This window comes from Leptopilina boulardi, unplaced genomic scaffold (genome assembly GCF_019393585.1).
Source record: "Leptopilina boulardi isolate dan_hultmark-lab unplaced genomic scaffold, ZJU_Lbou_2.1 LbouV2_150, whole genome shotgun sequence".
Classification (NCBI taxonomy): domain Eukaryota; kingdom Metazoa; phylum Arthropoda; class Insecta; order Hymenoptera; family Figitidae; genus Leptopilina; species Leptopilina boulardi.
This window is the reverse complement of record NW_026137697.1, coordinates 1,567,353-1,588,000: the sequence shown is the minus strand read 5'-3', so window position 1 is coordinate 1,588,000 and position 20,648 is coordinate 1,567,353. Positions and strand designations below refer to the sequence as shown.

At 27.6% G+C, this 20,648-nt stretch overlaps 2 protein-coding genes and 1 long non-coding RNA gene across 11 annotated transcripts in view; 1 reads left to right on the top strand and 2 right to left on the bottom strand.

Annotated features, from left to right (window-relative positions):
* Positions 1-425: 425 nt before the first annotated feature.
* On the bottom strand, positions 426-2,448 carry LOC127276581 (uncharacterized). Of its 2 annotated transcripts, none has more exons than XM_051297124.1 (4): positions 1,753-2,447; positions 1,546-1,678; positions 565-714; positions 426-470 (listed from the first exon to the last, which is right to left on the bottom strand). In XM_051297124.1, the coding sequence occupies exons 1-3, from the start codon at positions 2,272-2,274 to the stop codon at positions 566-568; spliced, it is 804 nt and encodes a 267-aa protein (XP_051153081.1). In that variant the 5' UTR covers positions 2,275-2,447; the 3' UTR covers positions 426-470; position 565. The 2 variants fall into 2 exon arrangements, with proteins under 2 accessions (XP_051153081.1, XP_051153082.1); XM_051297125.1 differs by lacking the exon at positions 426-470 and adding an exon at positions 1,329-1,403 and having other exon boundaries at positions 574-714; positions 1,753-2,448.
* The window catches only part of LOC127276577 (uncharacterized), a 124,263-nt gene continuing 104,342 nt past the window's right edge, over positions 728-20,648 (top strand). Inside the window, exons 1-3 of one of the 8 annotated variants that reach the window (XM_051297110.1) lie at positions 728-1,113; positions 4,269-4,512; positions 14,795-14,869. In XM_051297110.1, coding sequence (XP_051153067.1) covers positions 4,494-4,512; positions 14,795-14,869 — 94 coding nt within the window. In that variant the 5' untranslated portion in view covers positions 728-1,113; positions 4,269-4,493. Of the gene's footprint in view, positions 1,114-4,268; positions 4,513-4,800; positions 4,917-5,182; positions 5,360-5,388; positions 5,560-6,887; positions 6,905-12,697; positions 12,725-14,794; positions 14,870-20,648 lie in introns of those variants that run through there. The other 7 variants (XM_051297109.1, XM_051297113.1, XM_051297114.1 and 4 more) reach the window with 7 other exon arrangements.
* Positions 17,664-20,648, bottom strand: part of LOC127276585 (uncharacterized) — a 37,394-nt gene continuing 34,409 nt past the window's right edge. Inside the window, exon 2 of the long non-coding RNA XR_007842222.1 lies at positions 17,664-17,942. This is a non-coding gene — a long non-coding RNA (uncharacterized LOC127276585). The remainder of the gene's footprint in view (positions 17,943-20,648) is intronic.

Below are 20,648 nucleotides of genomic sequence, written 5' to 3'. Positions count from 1 at the left end.
TTCACAGAATTATATATAGTAAATTGATTTAGAAAAAACATATAACTTATTTACGTTTTGAAACATTAATTATTAATTTTTGAAAAATTTGTAGAGGTAGTTTAAAAGTATTTAACGAGTTTTGATTTGTCGTGACAAAACAGGGGTTCTCAACATTCATTCCTATGTTCAGAGCATTTGACTGAATTTGAATTCAGCCAATCAGAGAAGGTTTGGGGGGGGGGGGTGATAGAAATCCCACCAAAATAACGGACATTTGCATAGTTGCAATTAGTATTTGTTATTATTGACAAGTAGAAGATGAAGTGTTACTTTCCTGAAAATAAAAGAAAATGTTCAAATTTTTGCAGAAATTGCAAATAATTATTAATCTCGTGCAAACTCTTTTTACCATTATATTATTCAATAAATACAATCTTATTTCGCGATCCGATGATATATTCATAATTTCAAGATTTTGGAATCATCATCTACAAAAGGTAATTTGTTTTAATAAATCTATACAAAATTGATTAATAAGATAAAGTCAAATTCGAGGTTTCTTTTGAAAATAATTGAAATTACCTTATTGACGTCGTATTAAATGTGCGCGATGATTACTAATCACATCTTCCGTGTCAATGGAGGACCATTTTGATAATTCTCTGTTTGAGTGAATAATTTTCGTGATATCTTGAATTGGAAAAGACGAACGACGAAAGAAAGACGTCTTACCTAGAAAATATTTTTAATATAAAGATTTTTAAAAATGAAAAATGATATTCAAGGAAATAGTGTAGGAAATATACAGTGTAATATATGAACATTGGCGCTGAGGAAAAAATGTACATTGAATATTTTCTACTTTTTAAATTTGTTATATAGTTTACATTTTAGTGTGACAATTATGCAAAAATAAAAGTGAGGTTAGGATTACTTAATACCGCGCATCAATTGTGTTTTTAGCCGCAAGTTACTAAAGTTCATAACCTTACTTTTTTTTTTTTTATTTTTTTCAGTGCTTCAAATGGACGTTTATTTCCTACTTATTTGAAAAGTAGAAAATTCCAGTTAGATATATACAGAGGATATAAGTGGCGACAAAAATTGGTATTAAAACATCGTATAAAACAGGTAAATAATTTAATTGATAAATGCATGTAAATTGTTGAAAATTTTTCTTTTTGGGTTGTGTTTTATAATAGTAAACAATGGAAATAACCTAGAAATGGTGAAATAAATTATAAAATATAGAATTTAAAGGGGCAATATAATTTTTTTGTATAAAACAGATATTTTTACAAAAAAGATTAGTAAAACAAATTTGTGAAATTATATTATTATATTACGTTTTAATAATCCCTAGGCACGAGGCCCACGGGGTACGTGACCTCTTCGCCCTTGTAATGATACTGATTTCATTCCTAGAGGCATTCAATGGTTTATTAATTGAGATAATATGTTTAAAAATTTCGTTTTTCGGTTTCTTCTTTCGTAGTAGTGAATCAAATTAAAAAAAAAAATAAATAATAATTTAAAATATGGTGAAAATTAATTTTAACCTACCAAGAAGTCTTGTTGATCGATGCATTGCTTGAAGATCAAGGGAGCGTTGACTTTTGAGCATTTCCTTCTTTTGAGCCATTAAATTAATAATTGATCCCCTCCTCATAGTGACGTTGCCAGTTGTTGACAAGTCCTTAATTTTTTTTTAGACAAATATATTAATCCCATATTATTTTTGTGTTAACGGATGTTGTTGCGACGTTGTACCTTATCCCTGGCGAAGCGAATCCTCACAACCTCAACCATTGCCACAATCACAGAAACGACAAGCATTATTGCAAGAATATGTATTGCAACAGGAATTGATTTATTCATTTGTTCATTATTATTATTATTATTTATTTCCTTTTTCTTTGTTTCGTACAAAGAAAGAATTTCATTATTTTTGGTTTTTAAATCTGTTTTATTTTCGTCAATTTCTTCAAAAAGGGATACTTGAATTTCTTCTTTAATTTTTGTTTGTTCAGTACAATTTTGATCATAATTTGTAATAAATAATGATTTCATCCAAAATTCGTAGTTAAAGGGACAAATATTCATTTTTTTAAAATCTTTTTTTTCTTCAATAATAATTTCCTCATTTTTTTCCAATAATTCAAATTCTTTTGATTCAGTTTCTTTATAATTTGTATTAAATAAATATTTTAAAGGCAGAGATAATAGAGCACAAAATATTATTAAAACAAGAAGAATACTGGCATTTATTCCAAGTGAAAGACGTTTATCCATGTTTGATTTATTTTTTTACTGATTCATTATAAGATTTAAAATTCACAAAATTACACTATTTCAAAAATTTGTATAGAGATACATTTTGTTAATTTACTTTTATCGTTTACTAGAAACAAATGGTAACTGATGCTTTCATCTCCAGGGATGAACTGGATATACGAGGATATTGATTTAAAGTTTCAAGTGCGCAAGTCATAGGGAGTCTGAATATTTTTTTTAAAACTTCTACATTTCCAAGGAATCGACGAATTTTATAATTATAAATTTTTTTAAAATTCTATTTAAATAATATATAATGGAAAACTATATTCAGACATAAATAATATTATAGACAATATCAAATTAAAATTCACATCTTTCTTGCGGTGCAACAATGAATCTTTGCAACAAAGGAAGCGCCCGCGGTGGCGGCGTTTATAAAAAGCAATAAAACAATCGAACAATTCTTGTAGAATGGGTAGAGAGAGGAAAAGAGGTAGTGAACTCAAAAACAAAGTGTAGAGAAGGGATAGAAGATAAGAAGGCGACAGTGGAAAAGGAAGAGTAGGAGAGAAAGTTTCATGGGTGAGGGTCGAAAAGAAGAAGAAGAAGAAAAAGAACCGACAGAACGGTAGCAAAGTTCTCAATCTTGACCCACCCTTTACTTTTTTTTCTATTACAAAATCGTGGAAAATTTAGAAAAATTTTTATAATGAATTTGCATTTTTTGAAAAAAAATACATGGAAATGAAGTTTGCAAAAAAGAAATAAAAGTTGATGGAAATTTACACTGAAATCGTGGTCTCGATAATCGTGGTAATTTATGCGTGTGCGTTGAGATAGGCCACGCGCGGCATAATATAAAGAGCACCGCGAAATGTCGTCCAATTAACGGCGAATGAGAGCGTCGAGGGTCGCGAATAAGACGACGTCTTTGGAGACATTAACGACTCGTTTATGCATCCGCTTCGGACAAGTAGACGCCAAGTAAAGCGATATTAAATACCAATCAAAAACTCCTAATATTTTTCCAAAGGACTTTATTATAATATTAGGTTTCTTTTTTTATATTTTATATATCGAAAAATAATTTTTCCCTTACGCAATTTAGTAAAAAAAAAAATTTTTTTTATGATTTTCTTATTGATCCATAACCTTTCAGGACAAAATGTATATTTTATGTTTCATCTTTATTAACGTTCAAATGTCTTCTCTTGAATGTTATTAAATATTAAAAATTGTAGGACTTAATTAGAAGACTCGATATTTTTTTTTGAAAAAATTCTTTTTTGTACAATTGAATTGTGAAGGATTTTAGCTCCCACGCCTATCGAATGTTAATGACCCTAATGAATGTAACAAGTTAGGAGCATTGACATTGAGATAAGCTGATGTCTTCCCATCTCTATTGGTCGCTCCGGTTATTATTTATTTATGCGTGCAGAACCTCGAGTATATATCGAAACCCGTTTGACGACACAGGACCTTCACGTCCCTGTCCTCGTCTAGGAAAAATCTGAGATCGCGATCAACCATATATGTATGCTTATATATACTAATAAAATTGCACTCAAGTCCCGAAGATCAGTGAGCACATATAACCCATGCCAAAAATGGCAGTCGATAAAGATGCTTTTCGTTTAAAAATTAATTAACAACCTTCTTCAATCTTGAATGTAGTCTTGTGTAACTTGAAACTGATAGAATTTAATTAAGGAAGGCAATAGAAACTAATTTCATTCCTCATTTTCTTTTTTTTTTTCTAATGATTCTTTTTAATTACATTTCTCCCGTAAGATGTTATCAAAGGTAGTATTCAATTTCTAAACTGGTTCACTATATCATATTATAATTATTATTATATATTTATATATGATCCTCATGATGATCTTTTCCAATTTTCATATTTTCAAGATTTTTGTATTCGATTAATTTAGGATTAGTATCGATGCCATTTTTGGCAAATTTGAAATTGTTTTTTTACAGCTTTCTATATTAATTTTTTTTTTTAGATTCCATCCTCAATGGCTTATGGTGTCACGTACTTCAAACATAAGGGCAAAAGTAAAAAAGGAACACAGGATTTTAAGGACACAGGATTTATAGGATTCTCCAGTTTCAGACTTTTTAGAACTCGGTCTATTTTTACGGTTAATTTTCACATTTTCTAGAATGGAAATTTAACTTGAAAATAGGGATCTCCGAGGACTATTTAGTTTGAAATAATCTTCTTGAAAATGAAAATTCATTATTTAGGTAAATATTTTATTGAAAAATTTTCCTACAAAAAATTTAGTTGTATTTTTTGACATGCTCTTTTTTTACTTTTGTTTTTTTTCAAAAATATTTTATATAAAATTTTTTTCTTACAAAAGGGAAAAAAATTAATTTTTTCAAAAAAAAAAATCGGATAAATTTAGGAATTTTCCAAATTGTACCGCAGCACAGCTTTTCTTCTCGTTTATAAGAATATGCGTGCGCACAAAGCACGTGGATCCACTTAAATATAGTGACACTATCGAGGAATAAACACCTCGATGTTGGTCGTTTTCACCCACGACTTTTGCTTATAAGACAGTTTCAATCGTTGAAGCATATCAACGATACGTAAATTCTGGAAAATCCTTTTTTCTTTCCAATTTTCATCAATAATTTAAAATGTGTGTAATTTACAAATTGTGATTTATCTAAAAATGCTTTTGTCTTACAATTTTGTTTTTTTTTCAAAATAATTACAATGAATAAAAAAAAATCTATTTGAATCAAATAATCGACTATTAATAAATAAATATTAAAATTGTATTAAATAATTATTGAGTCAATTTATTTGTTTTAAAAACGGAAATTATTGATCCGAATATTTAATTCAAATAATTGGTTCAATATTTTGTTTGATAATAGTCATCGATTATTTAAAATAAATACATTTTTTTTCAATGTTATTATATTGAAATATTTAAATTTAAAAATAATAATTTCGTAGTTATATTTGGAACAATTTTTATACCTGCGCAAAACCGAGTTGTGTGTGTGTGTGTTTACATTGAAATGAAAATGAATGCCTTAAAGTCATAAAATCATAACACAACGGAAAATCCAAAAGGTAATTTAATCAGTTGTAATTCGCGTATTGACCTGTCTAGACACATTGTGAGTGTAATTTTTGTGCGATTTTAATTTGAAAACTATATTAAAGTGTTTTTTTTTTTAATTTTTTGTTCCGGGAGAGTTCGAAATTTTTTTAAATCGCGCGTGTGTTTCCGGCATATTTATAATCTTCAAAAAATATATCTCCAGACTGAGGTTAGTGATTTTTTTCAAAAACAATTATAATATGTAATTGTTTTACTATTAGAAAATTTGAAAATTAACTTCTTTTTACAAAAGGGTTAATAACATTGAAAAAAATTTGATTCAAATAATTGGTTACTTTGAGTATTATCAAATATTTACTTTTGTTAAATATTTTTTTTGAATTAAATAAACTGTACTTTGACTAATAATTTCTGTATTTGAAACAAATGATAATTATTTATGTATTATTATTATTATCATCATTATTATCTATTTATTTATTTATTATTTATTTAAATAAACTGCATTTGGAATAATAATTTCTGTATTTGAAATAAATAACATTTAATTGACTCAAATAATAATAATTATTATTAAATGATTATTTAATAAAAATAATTATTTAATTGAAAGCAGTTAAGTGAAGGATTATTTGAATGAAATAAATTTTATTTACAGTTTATTTTTAAACCTCACGAAATTATCTTTTAATACACTGAAAAAAATATTTATTTGATCCAAATAATTACTTGTATATTATCAAATAAATATTTACTTAAACTAAATGAATGTTTACTTGAACCAAATAATTATTATTGAAGACAAATTAAATATTTTTTGTTATAAATACCGATTTTATTGTTTCAAATACAGAAATTATTGATTTAAATAAAGAAATTATTTTTTTAAATCCAGTTAATTTAATTTAAATATAAATTCTTCGATTCGAATAAATATTTATTTGATAATAGTAAAGTAATCGATTATTTAAATTAAATAATTTTTTTCAGTAACCTATTTTGCATATCTCTTTCTTCAATGTTCGTTACTGATGAAAACGGTAATAATTACCAAAATAGAAGCAATTAGATATTTTTTGTATTTTTATTATATATTAGAAATTGCTTTTTTGAAATAATCGTTTCTAGAATTAGGTTGTATTTTTCTTCAACATCGCTGATTAAGTATTGAATATATTATTTCAAACATTTGGAATCATATTTCATTGATATTGGAATTCCACTGATTCAAATTTTGCCTAAATGCACCCAACCACGAAAACCATTTTGAAACCCTGATGTTTGCCTTCTGGATATATCAAGACAGAGTTCGAGGCGACAGGAGCAAGTGCGTGCATGGCATTCATCGACAATTTTTTTTTTTCGGAGTGTTTTATTACTTTTTTTTTTTTTTTTTTTTTTTTTTTTGCTTGGCTTCGAAGCCAAACAGTTCATCTCGGGAGTCTGAACTAACGACATTACAAAAGCATACGAAAGGAGTGGTGCTTCATGCAGTGGCCCGCAAATGAGAGAGGCAGGTGGAGGTCGAGCAACCTGTTGATTCTTCGGGACAGGTATATATAAGAGGGGTTTTAAGACTTGGCTTGGTTGTTTCGTGGTCAGAGACTGAACATTTTGCCCATAGGTACCTCTACAATACAATCACAATGCAGGGGCAAGTTTTGCACTTAACTTCACTTCTTGTCTCTCCCTTCTTTTTTACTTGATCCATTCGTCTCCTTTTTCCGTGGCTCTTCTTCTTCTTCTTCGTCTACTTCTTCTTCTTTTTTTTTCTTCTTCTTCTTCTTCATCATCATCCTTTTCCTTCCTTGTCGCGGCCTCAGGATACGATCTCGATTTAACGCGATTTGCATAATTCCTGCTTCCCCGCCCAACCGTTCAGCTGCTCAATTATTAGTTGGAATTTAAGACGTTTAAGAAAATAGCTCAGGTTCCGATGCTTTTTGCTTCCACTGATCTGAATTTCTTGTATATATGTATATATATAAAGTAAAAACAAAATTTGCTTGTAATTTTTTCTGAATTAGAAATAAATTTCTTTTATTTTCTAATTCTAATTATAAATCATTGGGAATATTTTTTCGTTTTTTACATCGGCTAGGTTCAAAAGAAATTCACCGCAATTAAAGGAATAAAAGGGAATGTACTGAAGAATCGAAAGGGTATACTCTTACTATCTTATTCAAATTAGACTGTAGCTACCTGTGTAAATTCGTTACACTATCGCGGCAGAATTTAAAGAACCTTATTTATTTATTTTTTTAAATTTATTTCAGAAAATTTTTTTTAATACTGATGGAAATTTGCGAAAATTCCAGGGAATATTTTTCATAAATACACCCAGAGAAAAGATTTTTTTGATTTAAAGAAACCAATTTCTTTGACTTGTTTTCTTTCATTCAAAATAAAATTTTCTTTGAAACAAAAAAAATCTTCTTAGTTTCAAAGAAAATTTTTCTTTGATTCAAAAAAATTTTCTTTGAATGAAAGAAATTTGTGTATTAAATCGAAGAAATTTTAATATTGATATATAGGGTCAAAGAAACATTTATTTGAATTAATATTATAATAATTAAATAACAAATTTCTTTGAAACGAAGATAATTTTTTTTTTGAATCAAAAATAATTTGTTTGAAACAAATAAATTTTCTTTGAATGAAAGAAATTTGTGCATTAAATCGAAGAAACTCTAACATTGATATATAGGGTCAAAGAAACATTTATTTGAATTAAATAACAAATTTCTTTGAAACGAAGGTAATTTTTTTTTTAATCAAAGATAATTTGTTTGAAACAAATAAATTTTCTTTGAATGAAAGAAATTTGTGCATTAAATCAAAGAAATTCTAATATTGATATCAAAGAAACATTTATTTGAATTAAATTACAAATTTCTTTGAAACGAAAATAATTTTTTTTTTTGAATCAAAGAAAATTTGTTTGATATAAATAAATTTTTTTTGAATCAAAGAAAAATATGTCAAAGAAATTGATTTCTTTAAATCAAAGAAATCTTTTTTCTCAGTGTATACGAAATTATTAAAAAGTAGTAGAAAAATTTAAAAAAAAATGAAATAAATATATCCATAATAATAGATAAACAATGAATTAATCTTTTGAATAAAATGAGTAGAATTTTTTTTGAGACAAGGATGATGTTTGATACAGCGATAAAAAAGTTCAACTCGCAAAAATGATGATATACGTTTCCTGTCGTTTGGTATTTTAACCGCGAGCATAAACGCATGATATTGCAGTAGCTGCAACAACTTTTTTTTTTTTTTTTTTATAAACTGTAACCATCAGATTTCTTTCTTTTTACCACTCGTGGAGAGAGCGCGTGGGTTTTATGCTGTGAGGATATTAGTTGAGGAGGGGGATAAACAGTTAGGAAAAAAAAAAAAAAAAAAAAATTTATATTAGGAAATATTATGTTAGAGGGAATGTTCTATTATAGATAAAAAAATTGAAAAAGATTTTGTTTTCCAATCTGTTTTATAAATCATAGTCGCGTGTTACAATAAATTGCTATATCAGTATATATATATAGTTTTCTATAAAAAATATCGAAAATTGAATCATAGTTTCTTCAATTCTATAAATTGAAAACTTGTTTAAAATTTACAAATACTGTACAAATTTTTGTTTTTATTTATTTTTAAAACAATCATAAAAAGGGGTAAATTTTTTCCCAACGTTTTTGAGTTGTTTAAAAAAAATTTGAATCGCAAAATTTTATATGAAATCAAGATTTCGCTAGCTCTAGTGCGGAAAATGGGCAATCACGGATCGTGAAATCGGAGAAACAAGACGGTCGCGTTATTTTAAGATTAAAGGAAGTAAGAGAGAGAGAGAGAGAGAGAGAGAGGGGGCGAGGTCGAGCTTTCCAAAACCGAGTTCGGGTCATCTCCTGAAATCACCTACGCCACCCTATTCTGGCTCCGAGCCAATATAATCTACAATCATGATTTCTTTATAAATTATAAATAAAAAAACTTTCTTGAAAAAAAAATTATCAAAATAATATATTTAAACAAAGTAAAAGAAAAAATAAAAAAGAAATGCTTTGTTAATTAATATAAAAACTTTTTTTTTATTTATAAGTCTTGAAATTAAGAAATAAATAACAAATTTATTATTCTTTTTGGTTTTAGATTTTTTTTGAATCGCTGAAAAAAGAAAAAAAAATTGTTTGCATCATTTTTATATGAACTGTCCAGGAATGCTGCGCGGTAGATCCTCTCATGTTGATCGTCAAATTGCGTGGGTGCAAAAACGCGATGCTGGCGCAGTTCCAGGACTTGTGGGAGGTTGACCAGGCTTGATAGACTGACCTCAGCCTCTGACCTCACCAAAAATAACCTCCTCTCTCTTTCTCCTACGTCTTCTTTTTCGTTGAATATATATATATATATATACTATATAATGTTGCCTGGCTTCTATTTCAGTGTTTCACATTTTAGAAACACACGCACAAAACAGACTTAGGTCTCATCCTCTTACGAAAATTTCTCCACCCACTTGTTTTCAAATTTTAATAAAATTTTCAACACAAATTTATGATTTAGAAAAAATAATTTAGAATTATGACAAAAAAATTTCATAAATTGAAAATCTTTTGCAAAACATATGTATATAATTTTTTTTTAAAGGCTTTGTAACAGTCGGTAAAGATTGTGGTAAAACGATCCAATTTCATTCAAGTAAATTTTTGCAGCGACCCTACACCTGACTTATTTCCAGGGATATCTAATTTCTTGCTCGACGACCTATAGTTGCGCAAAAAAAAAAAAATTATTTTTATACGCACTTGGGTCGAAATGAGTTCACTCGTGTTGACCCATATTTCAATTAAAAACGCTTATTTATTTACATTATTTAATAATAAATATTACTTAGGCTGCAAATCAAAAAATAATTTTTAAAAATTAATATTATTTACGAAAATAAATTATTTTGTTGAAAAATTTTCTTGTTAAATAATAATTTCATTTTTTTTTATTGTTAAGAAAAAATTAATAATTATTATTTGGCAATAAATTTTACTTTAAAGTATTTTTTTTTTTTTTTTTGGAAAATTGTAACAAAAAATCTATGTAGGACTGATTCCAAATCAGCATCCGAGTTACAATGGACCAAAGTGTTTTCGATTAAAAAATTTATTAATTATAATTATGAAAATACGCGAAAAGAAATGGTATAAACGTTTGTTGTAATTTCAGCCGCATGAAGTTAGCACCGCTTTTTGAAATCAAAAAGTATTTAGCCATTATTCACCGTTTGAAAAACGTATACTTTTATGGTATAATTGGTATAACGGAAAAAGTGACCCTACGCCAGTCATTAAACACTAGTGGCGTTTAATTTGCGTTTCTGGGTAGTTAAATGTGAAAATCATAATGGCACACTATTTGCCGTTAGCCAGAAGTCTCAGATATATATACGATATTATAGTGACGATGAGTCACATAAATTTAATATTAAGAAATGTAGATCAATGTTAATCTGAAATTTTTTTTTTATTCTATACATGAAAAATTTATTTCATCTTTAAAAAAAAAAAATTTATTCGTCAATAATATACTGTAAAAAGAAACATCATTTTTAAGGTCAAAAAAAAATTCATGTATGCTTTAATTTTTTGTATTTCCTCTTGAGTTATTTTGCCAAGTCAAATACATGTATATATAAGTTCGCGGTTTCATGGTCCAACAGAGCTTGGATATATGTATATACAAAAAGTATGTGCCGTTAGATAAATTCTATAAAAATTTATTTAGATACTGTAATAAAATTAAAAATTTTCCATCTATAGTGAATTTTATTCTCGATTGGTAAAATTTAAAAACAGAATTTCAATTTTGGATTTTTTATTATATAACAAATTTTTAGTTACAAAAAATTTTTTTTATCGTTATACCAACGTTATTACTAAAAGGAATTTGTTACTAGAATACAGATTTTTTGCAGCGAGCCACCAAAATTTTTAGTTACAGATTTAGGCAACAATTAATTTTTCTTCATGTTTAATAGAAAAAAAATTTGGGTATTCAAAAATTTTATTGTTTCCTACAACAAATTTTCTATTTTTATACCAATGAATATGTTACAATTATTACTAAGAAATTTGTTACTATACAGCAATATAAAGATTTTCTGCAGGGAGCAAACAAAATTTTTAGTTACAGATTTAGGTAATAATTAATTTTTCTTCATGCTTAATAGATAAAAATTTGGGTATTCAAAAATTTTATTGTTTCCTACAACCAATTTTCTATTTTTATACCAACGAATATGTTGCTATTATTAGTAAGGAATTTGTTATACTAAAAAAAATACGAATTTGTTGCGATAACCAAATAAATTTTTTCGGTTGCAGATTTAGGCAACAATTATAATTTTTCTCCGGTGTTTGTTGCAAACAAAATTCGATTGTTCCCTACAACAAATTTTTATTTTCATACAAACGAATATGTTGCAATTATTACTAAGAGATTTGTTGCTACAGAAATATAAAGATTTATTGCAGCGAGCAAACAATATTTTTAGTTACAGATTTAGGTAACAATTAATTTTTCTTCATCCTTAATAGAAAAAAATTTGGGTATTCAAAAATTTTTTTGTTTCCTACAACAAATTTTTATTTTCATACCAATGAATATGTTGCAATTATTACTAAGAAATTTGTTGCTATACAGCAATATAAAGATTTTCTGCAGCGAGCAAACAAAATTTTTAGTTACAGATTTAGACAACAATTAATTTTTCTCCATGCTTAATAGAACAAAATTTGGGTATTCAAAAATTTTATTGTTTCCTATACAATAAATTTTTTATTTTTATACCAATGAATATGTTGCTATTATTAGTAAGGAATTTGTTATACTAGAAAAATACGAATTTGTTGCGATAACCAAATAAATTTTTTCGGTTGCAGATTTAGTCAACAATTATAATTTTTCTCCGGTGTTTGTTGCAAACAAAATTCGATTGTTTCCTATACAACAAATTTTTATTTTCTATACAACATTTTTTTTGCTACAACGAATATGTTGCTATTGTTACTATTTGTTACTACAGCAATACAGATTTGTTGCAGCGATTAAAGAATGTTGTTGTTAATTTCATTTTTATAAAAAGAAGTCGGTAAATATAAAGTAAAGAAATAATTACGTATTCTCGAGCTTTACCCTTCTCTCTCTTGTGTTTTTTTTTTTTTTTTTTTCATTCTGGCACGAGTTTCATTCTTCGCGATACCAACACTTGCATGCTTGGCAACTTCTAACTAACGCGATGCTATACGTATAATATTTACATTATGAGGGCGATGAGAGGCAGTAGATCGGAATCATTAGTAGAACGCAGTAGAATGGTCAGTTCCGTATGTTGTAACTAATCATCTCATTAGCGCTCAATACTTTTTTTTTTATGTTTTCATCCTTATTAAATGGAATTTTAAAAATATTCTTCATTTTCTATTTACATTAGAGAATTTTTAAAAATATTTTTTATTTAATTTAATTTTTTTTTTTAATACAAATTTTGAAATTCTTTTTCTAATAATGGGAGTTAAAAAAAGAAAAATTGCGGTCGTAAACTGTTTCGCTCGCGTAGATGAGTGCTCACCTTGTACATAAAGGAGACGACATTAGTGTCACATTAGCGCGTTGTACTACTAGCCGTCGACCATCTGTCCTGATCTGACTTCCGTACAACTGATGATATCTCGAATGTACTTTATATATATATATATAAATATTAAAGGTCTTTAAATATTCTTCAGATATTTTTTTTTTTTTATTTGCATAATAACTTTTTTTTTCATTTCGAGTAGAGAATAACATTTTGTCGATGAACTTATAGTCAAAAGCACTCATAATGCAAAGTACGTTCATGTCATTACCCTTGACAAGAGGTTGATCCTTACCCAACTACCACCTCAACAGGTGGTAGGCACAGAATACTACTTCCGTCTTCTATCGTGTTCTTTCTTCATAGTGTATGCATATTTTTTTTTTCAAAAAATTATTATTAATTCCAATTTTTTTTTTTGACACAAAATTTTTTCTAACAATTGTTATTTTCTATTTTTAAATAAATTAAAAATTAAAAAAATTAATTAAATTTAAAAAATTAATTTTCAGTTGTGTTAAACAAAATTTCGATTTTTAATCGTTCAGAAAAATTATAATATAACAATTGTTTCAAAATAATACTGACCCTCACAGAAAATTAAAAGGCATTAAAATAAGCTACAACGCTTATTATTTTAATCCAATTTTGCTTATTTTAATACCAAAATGGATTAAAATAAGCAAAATTGGATTAAAATAATAAGCGTTGCAGCTTATTTTAATGCCTTTTAATTTTCTGTGATAATAACTAATGCCATAGTAACTAACTGTTACCATAGTAACTAATGCCGCAGTAACTAATGCCAAAGTAACTAATGCCAAAGTAACTAATGCCGCAGTAACTAATGCCATAGTAACTAATGCCATAGTAACTAATGCCATAGTAACTAATGCCATAGTAACTAATGCCATAGTAACTAATGCCATAGTAACTAATGCCACAGTAACTAATGTCATCACAGAAAATTAAAAGGCATTAAAATAAGCTGCAACGCTTATTATTTTAATCCAATTTTGATTATTTTAATACCAAAATGGATTAAAATAAGCAAAATTGGATTAAAATAATAAGTGTTGCAGCTTATTTTAATGCCTTTTAATTTTCTGTGAGCTTGTAAACAATAACTAAATTTAAATTAGTAACAATTTTCACTAATTTGAATCGTGATTCACTTTTTAGTTTACTAATTTACTAATACTTAATTTACTTTTACTAATTCGATAGTAAAAAATTTCTATTTTAATTAGCTAAATGATTATTAATTATATACAATTCAAAAGCAAAAACTGAGTCAAAAATTAATTAAAATTTTTATTAATTCACTCTCTAAATCTGAATTAATAAAAATAATTACTACTTTAAATTAGTGACTCACTTTTTGCTTCTGAATTAGTAAAATTTTACTAATTATTAGTAACTTTTACTAACAATTAGTAAAATTTAACTAATTTTAAAGCAAAAAGTGAGTCACTAATTTAAATTAGTAAACATTTTTACTAATTCAGATTTAGAGAGTACGAATTTATTATTTGTGAAAATTTATTTTTTAAAAATGGTTAGCGAAAAAAAAAAGTTCCAAGAGGCTTCAGTAACATGAATAAGACGTTAACCTGACAAGATGAAATGAATCTGGTCTTGTGTTGTAAGATGATCTTAAATCTTATACTGATTCTCATAACATCTACATGTCCTTATATACAATGGAGAGAAAAATAAAGAAAAAAAAAATTACTTCTCAGATTGAAATTGTATTTATAATAATTGACTGAAAAAACAAAATAAAAAGAAATCAATTTTTTTTTTACAGATTCGAACATGACTCCTCTTGGACCTCTCTATTCAATTATTGAACATTTACGTTCTTCAAAATGCAGACACGATGGTGAGTTATTATTCTCTATTTTTATTTATTTTCAAAATTTTTTTTTTTTTTTTTTTGATCTATAATGAAATTATTTATATTAAGAAAACAATATTTATAAGACTAATCGGATTTAATGGACATTGCGCTCGCATGTGCTGTGCACTCAAGTGAATGAATCCCCATCTCTTGGTGGCTCGCAAGTTCTAGGCTCTTTCTCAATGGGAGATCGTTAGATAGCATCGCAGAAAACGCGTTCTGCGGTTGGTTCGAACCCGCTCTATAAATCCTCCGCGGGCACAATTATGTGGGGATAAGGATTATTGTTATGGCTGCGCATAGATGGAAGTTGAGGGTGGAGGGGGGGAAATGCCCCCTCGGGGGCTATAAGCGCGAACCTTGGAAGAGAGCTCGCTGGTAAATAGCATGTTGAAAAGTCGCATAATCATGATTGACGTGAAGAACACTTATTCCTATATATACATATATACGAACTCATTTTTATACTGACAAAGAGGCAAAGACGAAAATCAACACAAAATTACCCGAGATAATTCTTTTTATAACAATATATATATATTTTTTTTTTAAATAATTTTTTTAGCTGTGAGAGAAAATCTTAATTATTTGAATAATTAAATGATTATTTCTATTATATAATTATATTAATATATATATATATCTTTCTATATTATAAAAAGATTTCGCTGCAGCCGCCATGTTTTTAACATGGAAAGTACAATAGTTGGTTACACTTGATATGGAATGACCCATATGAATATAGTTGCAAGTCCCCCCTTTCCCCCCCCCTCGCAAAAAATTACCTAAATTTTAAGGTTATGTTCGTTTCAAGACTCTGAATAGGGCCGCAAGTCCTTCCTCCTCCCTTAACCCCTCTCCGTATTTCCCACCAAAAATGACATAAATTTTGAGGTTATGTTCGTTTCAAAACTGAATAGGGCCGAAAGTCCTCCCCTCTCTTCGTACTTCCCGCCAAAAGTGACCTAAATTCTGATGTTATATTTGTTTCAAGACTCTGAATAGAGCAGCAAGTCGTTCTCCCTTCCCGTCATCTCTTTCCGTATTTCCCGCCAAAAATGACATAAATTATGAGGTTATGTTCGTTTCAAAACTGAATAGGGCCGAAAGTCCTCCCCTCTCTTCGTATTTCCCGACAAAAGTGACCTAAATTCTGATGTTATATTTGTTTCAAGACTCTGAATAGAGCAGCAAGTCGTTCTCCCTTCCCGTCATCTCTTTCCGTATTTCCCGCCAAAAATGACATAAATTATGAGGTTATGTTCATTTCAAGACTTTCAATATAGCCCCGCAAGTAAAGGTAGATTTCCTGCCAAAAAATGATCTGAATTTAAAGGTTATGTTCGTTTCAAGACTGTGAATATAGTCGCAAACCCCTCCCCCCCTCCTTCCTTACGTTGAAGTTGAGGTGGATTTTCCGCCGAAATTGAACTAAATTTTATGATTAAGTTATTTTGTCAGGAAACTACCAAGAAACAAACATAACCGGAAAATTTATGCCAAAATTTGGCGCAAAAAGACAAAGAAACAAACATAACCTCAAAAATTTAGGTCATTTTTGGCGGAGGAGGGGAAATGAGAGAAGGGAGGGGGGACTTGCGGCTATATTCAGAGCCTTGAAACGAACTAAACCTCAAAATTTAGGTCATTTCTGGCGGGGGAGGGGTGGGGACTTGCGGCTATATGCAGAGTCTTGAAACGAACATAACCTCAAAATTTAGGCCATTTTGGCGGAGGAGGGGAAATCAGAGGAGAGAGGGGGGACTTGCGGCTATATTCAGAGTCTAGAAACGAACATAACCTCAAAATTTAGGAGGGGGCGACTCCTCCCCCCTCCTAGGTCCAAATTTTATGAAACAGTGGCGACTGCGGCGAAATCTTTTTATAATATAGAAAGATATATTAATGTAGTAATATAATAATAATTATTATTGAATTTAAAATTTGATTCAAAGTTATAGTTATTGTGTTTGTTTTTAAAATGATATATAAATAATTTATTTCTTATATATATATATATATATATATACTTTATAACATTTGAATTGGCAGCAAGGGTTTCATTTGCATATATGTAAAAGAGAGAATAACTCACATTGACGTATATGTGTTGGACGCAAGAAAGTAATTAAAGTTGTTAATTCGGCGACGGTCGCAATTAATTGCAGTGTGACAAAACGATGCCACTGATTTTACTCCCGGACAACTCTCGCGTGCACTTCTTCGTTTGTATGTAGCCATTTCGTGATAAACCTTTTCTTTTTTTTTCTACAATATTATATATATAAATAATAATTTTAATTTAAATTTTAACGAAAAATGAGTTAAAATTTAGTAAGAAAATTTTTACGAAAAAAAAAATAAATTATTATTTCTATAATATTGTATTTACAAATTACTGTATATACTGCGTTTTTAGGATCGAAAAGATATTAGAAAGTCTCGTATATATATATATATATATATATATATATATATATATATATATATATATATATATATATGCAAGGGCGTTAATCGCTCACGGTAGTTGCATCTGTTGCACCATATAGTTGCATGATCTAATGTTTCGTGAACGACTGAGTGATCTTCATCTTTCGCTTTATTTTTTTTTTTTTCTTACTGTAGTGAAATCTATCCTCGAACATCTCTTCCAAGTGATTTCTCATAGATTAATTTGGTTTAGTTGCAAAAAAAATATTTGAAAATTAGTTTAAAATATTTTAATAATCCAGTTAATTTTTTTTTCGGATTGATTACAATTAATCAAAAAATCTTTTTAATCGAAAACTATATTTTTTTTTAAAAACAAGAAAATATATTTCTTTTAACAAAAATTGTTTTTTTTATGTGATACATATATATATATATATATATAAAATTGGTCCGAGTCTTGCGTTCCTTAATCCAGTTTCCCTCGCGGAGCCTTGGCACGAAGTTCGCCCACGTGCATGCACAAGAGGAAGTAAAGAAAAATAGAAAAAGGATCAGAGAGCTCTTTTAATGATTGCTGAAATTGATAACACACTCTTGATCAGATGCGTCGATAAAAATTCTAAAAGCAAAAAAAAAAAACAACCAGTTAATTAATCTGCTTCAATCTAGTTACAATTTTTTTTTTTTTATTAAAGTTGCAAAATATTTATGTAAAATAGTACAATTTTTTTTTTGGAATTTGATTTTTAAAAAATAGTGCACATTTTATTTAATTTTTTTCTTGAAATTTTTAACAATGTATATAAAGCGTGTTGTAAATTGGAATTCCAATTTAATAATTAAATTCAAATTTCGTTGCTCTACATTGTAAGAAATATATATATCTAAAAAATAATTGGACTCAGGTATATTTACCAATTACGGTCCGAAAAAAAACTTGTTATAACTCAATCTGTTCAAAGAATTCTGGTCCTTTATTGGCGATATAATAATATTTTCCATGAACATCATTTATCGGTGTTTATAAGAACGAAAGTGTTTCTTCTTAAGGATCATTTCTTTAGAAAATACATATATATATTTTATTCAAAAAAAAAAAAAACTCGTGGGAATTTAAAATTGCTATGAATTTGCAATTTTTTCCCCCCTTGATTAGAAACAATTGAATTTTTTTTTTTTATGAGTATTCCTTTTGTATTCAAATTTTTTTTCTTAATTCGAAATCAATCGATTATAATTGCTGATTCCAATTATATAGTATCGTTTAGAATATATCTGAAAAGTTAGATAATATAATGAGTGGCTTTTAACAATTTCACACCTATTTAGATAACTAATGATCAATCTTTATGTATTCAAGAAGTCTTTCACCTTTTTATCGTTATAATAGCTATTTCAACAGATATTTAATTGACTTCATTTATTTCTACACCCGCAGAGAAATGATTTATTTGAACCAAATAAAATATATTTGAGTTAAATAAACGTATATTTGTCTCAGAGCCTACTAATTTATTTATTTGGCGTAAATAAAAATTTTATTTGTCAGAAATAAATTTTTCTTTGCCTCAAATAAATTTTTTATTTCAATGAAATGAAATATATTTGCAACAAATATAATTGAGTTAGTAGGCTCGGAGACAAATATACCATTTCTCTGAGTGTATGAATGCAATAATTTTTATCTTCTTTTTGGCTGCTAAATTGCATTATAGTAAAAGGAAAAAAAAATCTTGTATTTTTTAAATTGTTTTTTCAAAACAAATATTTTTAAATATTATATGAACCGTTTATGAGTTTTTTTTTTTTTTTTTTATAACGAAAACTGTTTTATTGAGCAATATTGAGGTATACGGTACGTCGCTCCCGAGATAACGGGGCAACTAATCATTAATCAGCGCGTGCTTAGTTTGCGGTTGCAATAACCTGAGCGGTAGAATTGTAGATCTTCTCTGTTTTGTCTTCTTCGTCCACTTTCTATAATATATTGATCGCTTCTCAACAAAAGATTTTTTAATATAACTTTTTGCAAAAAGAAACTTTTACAAACTAATTTCACACACAGAGAAATGTTTTATTTGCAATATAATATATTTGAGTTAAATAAACGTATATTTGTCTCAGTACAAACTAGATTTTTTTTCTTTTAAATAAAAAATTTTATTCGACAATATATATATTTGAGTCAAATAAAATTTTATTTAAAATAAATAAAATTTATTTTGAATTTAAAAATAAAATATTATAATTTAAATTGTTTGTTTTATATTCCATTAATTACAAACGTATATATATATAAACTGCAGCAATTTCCGAAAGCCTAAATCCTTTTCATAAACTGACGACATATAAATTCAGAGCTTATGAGATTTAAATAAGTCACCATAAATCATTCCTTTTTTTACAAGTCGCTCAATAAAATCAAATCATTTTTCTTTCAATTCTTTTTACACATCGCGTGCCAGGCATATACAGACTTGCTGGTTGCTCGGCAGGATCTTCTATAAATCTTCATTTGTAGCCGCGTTTCGCGCACGCGCATTGGCAAAAGGACCCCAAGGCTGCATTGGAATCAGAAAAAAAAAAAAAAATAAAGTCAGTCAAAAAAAAAAAAAAAAAAAAAATATCTGGTGAACGCGATGCACATCAGTATCATCAGTATCTTGACAAGTCCCAGTATATGGCAGGTCACGCAAATGTTCGTTTTCTGACCCTTCTATAATTTTATTTTTTATTTTTTAATTTCTCGAAATATTTTATTTCCGGTTTAATATAAGATGGTGATTAATTAGGAGAAGAAAAATTATTTTCAAAAAATAGAATTAGAGTATAAGTAAAAAAAATAAAGAGTCGTTTAGATTCATCCATCAAGGTCACTTTACTAAAAATCATATTCTATATATCTTTTGTTCCTTTCACTCTTGCTTTATTCTTTTGTATTTTTTAGATTCATATTTTTATAACCTGACTTCTTTAAATTACCAATGCCAGATACGAATCGGTTATTTTTCATTATTGTAAGAAATTGTTCATTGATATTTTCTTTCAATTTTTTTTTATCTCCAAAAATAGTATTGAATCAAGAAAACTACACTGAAAAAAAAAATTTATTTGATTTAAATACTAGATTACTTGACTATTATCAAAAAAATATTTATTTGTATCAAATAATTATTATTTGAAATGGTATTTGTTTAAAATACAGAAATTATTGGTTCAAATATATAATTCAAATAAAAATTATTTGGTTCAAGTAAATAACTTTTTGATAAAAGTCAAATAATGGAGTATTTGAATCAAATAAATTTTTTTTTCCATGTATATA

Coding starts and splice junctions, on each gene's coding strand:
- LOC127276581 (XM_051297124.1), bottom strand. CDS start 2,274: ATGGATAAACGTCTTTCACTTGGAATAAATGCCAGTATTCTTCTTGTT. Junction 1,679..1,752: donor TTCGCTTCGCCAGGGATAAG/GTACAACGTCGC, acceptor AAAAAAATTAAG/GACTTGTCAACAACTGGCAA. Junction 715..1,545: donor TCGATCAACAAGACTTCTTG/GTAGGTTAAAAT, acceptor AATATTTTCTAG/GTAAGACGTCTTTCTTTCGT.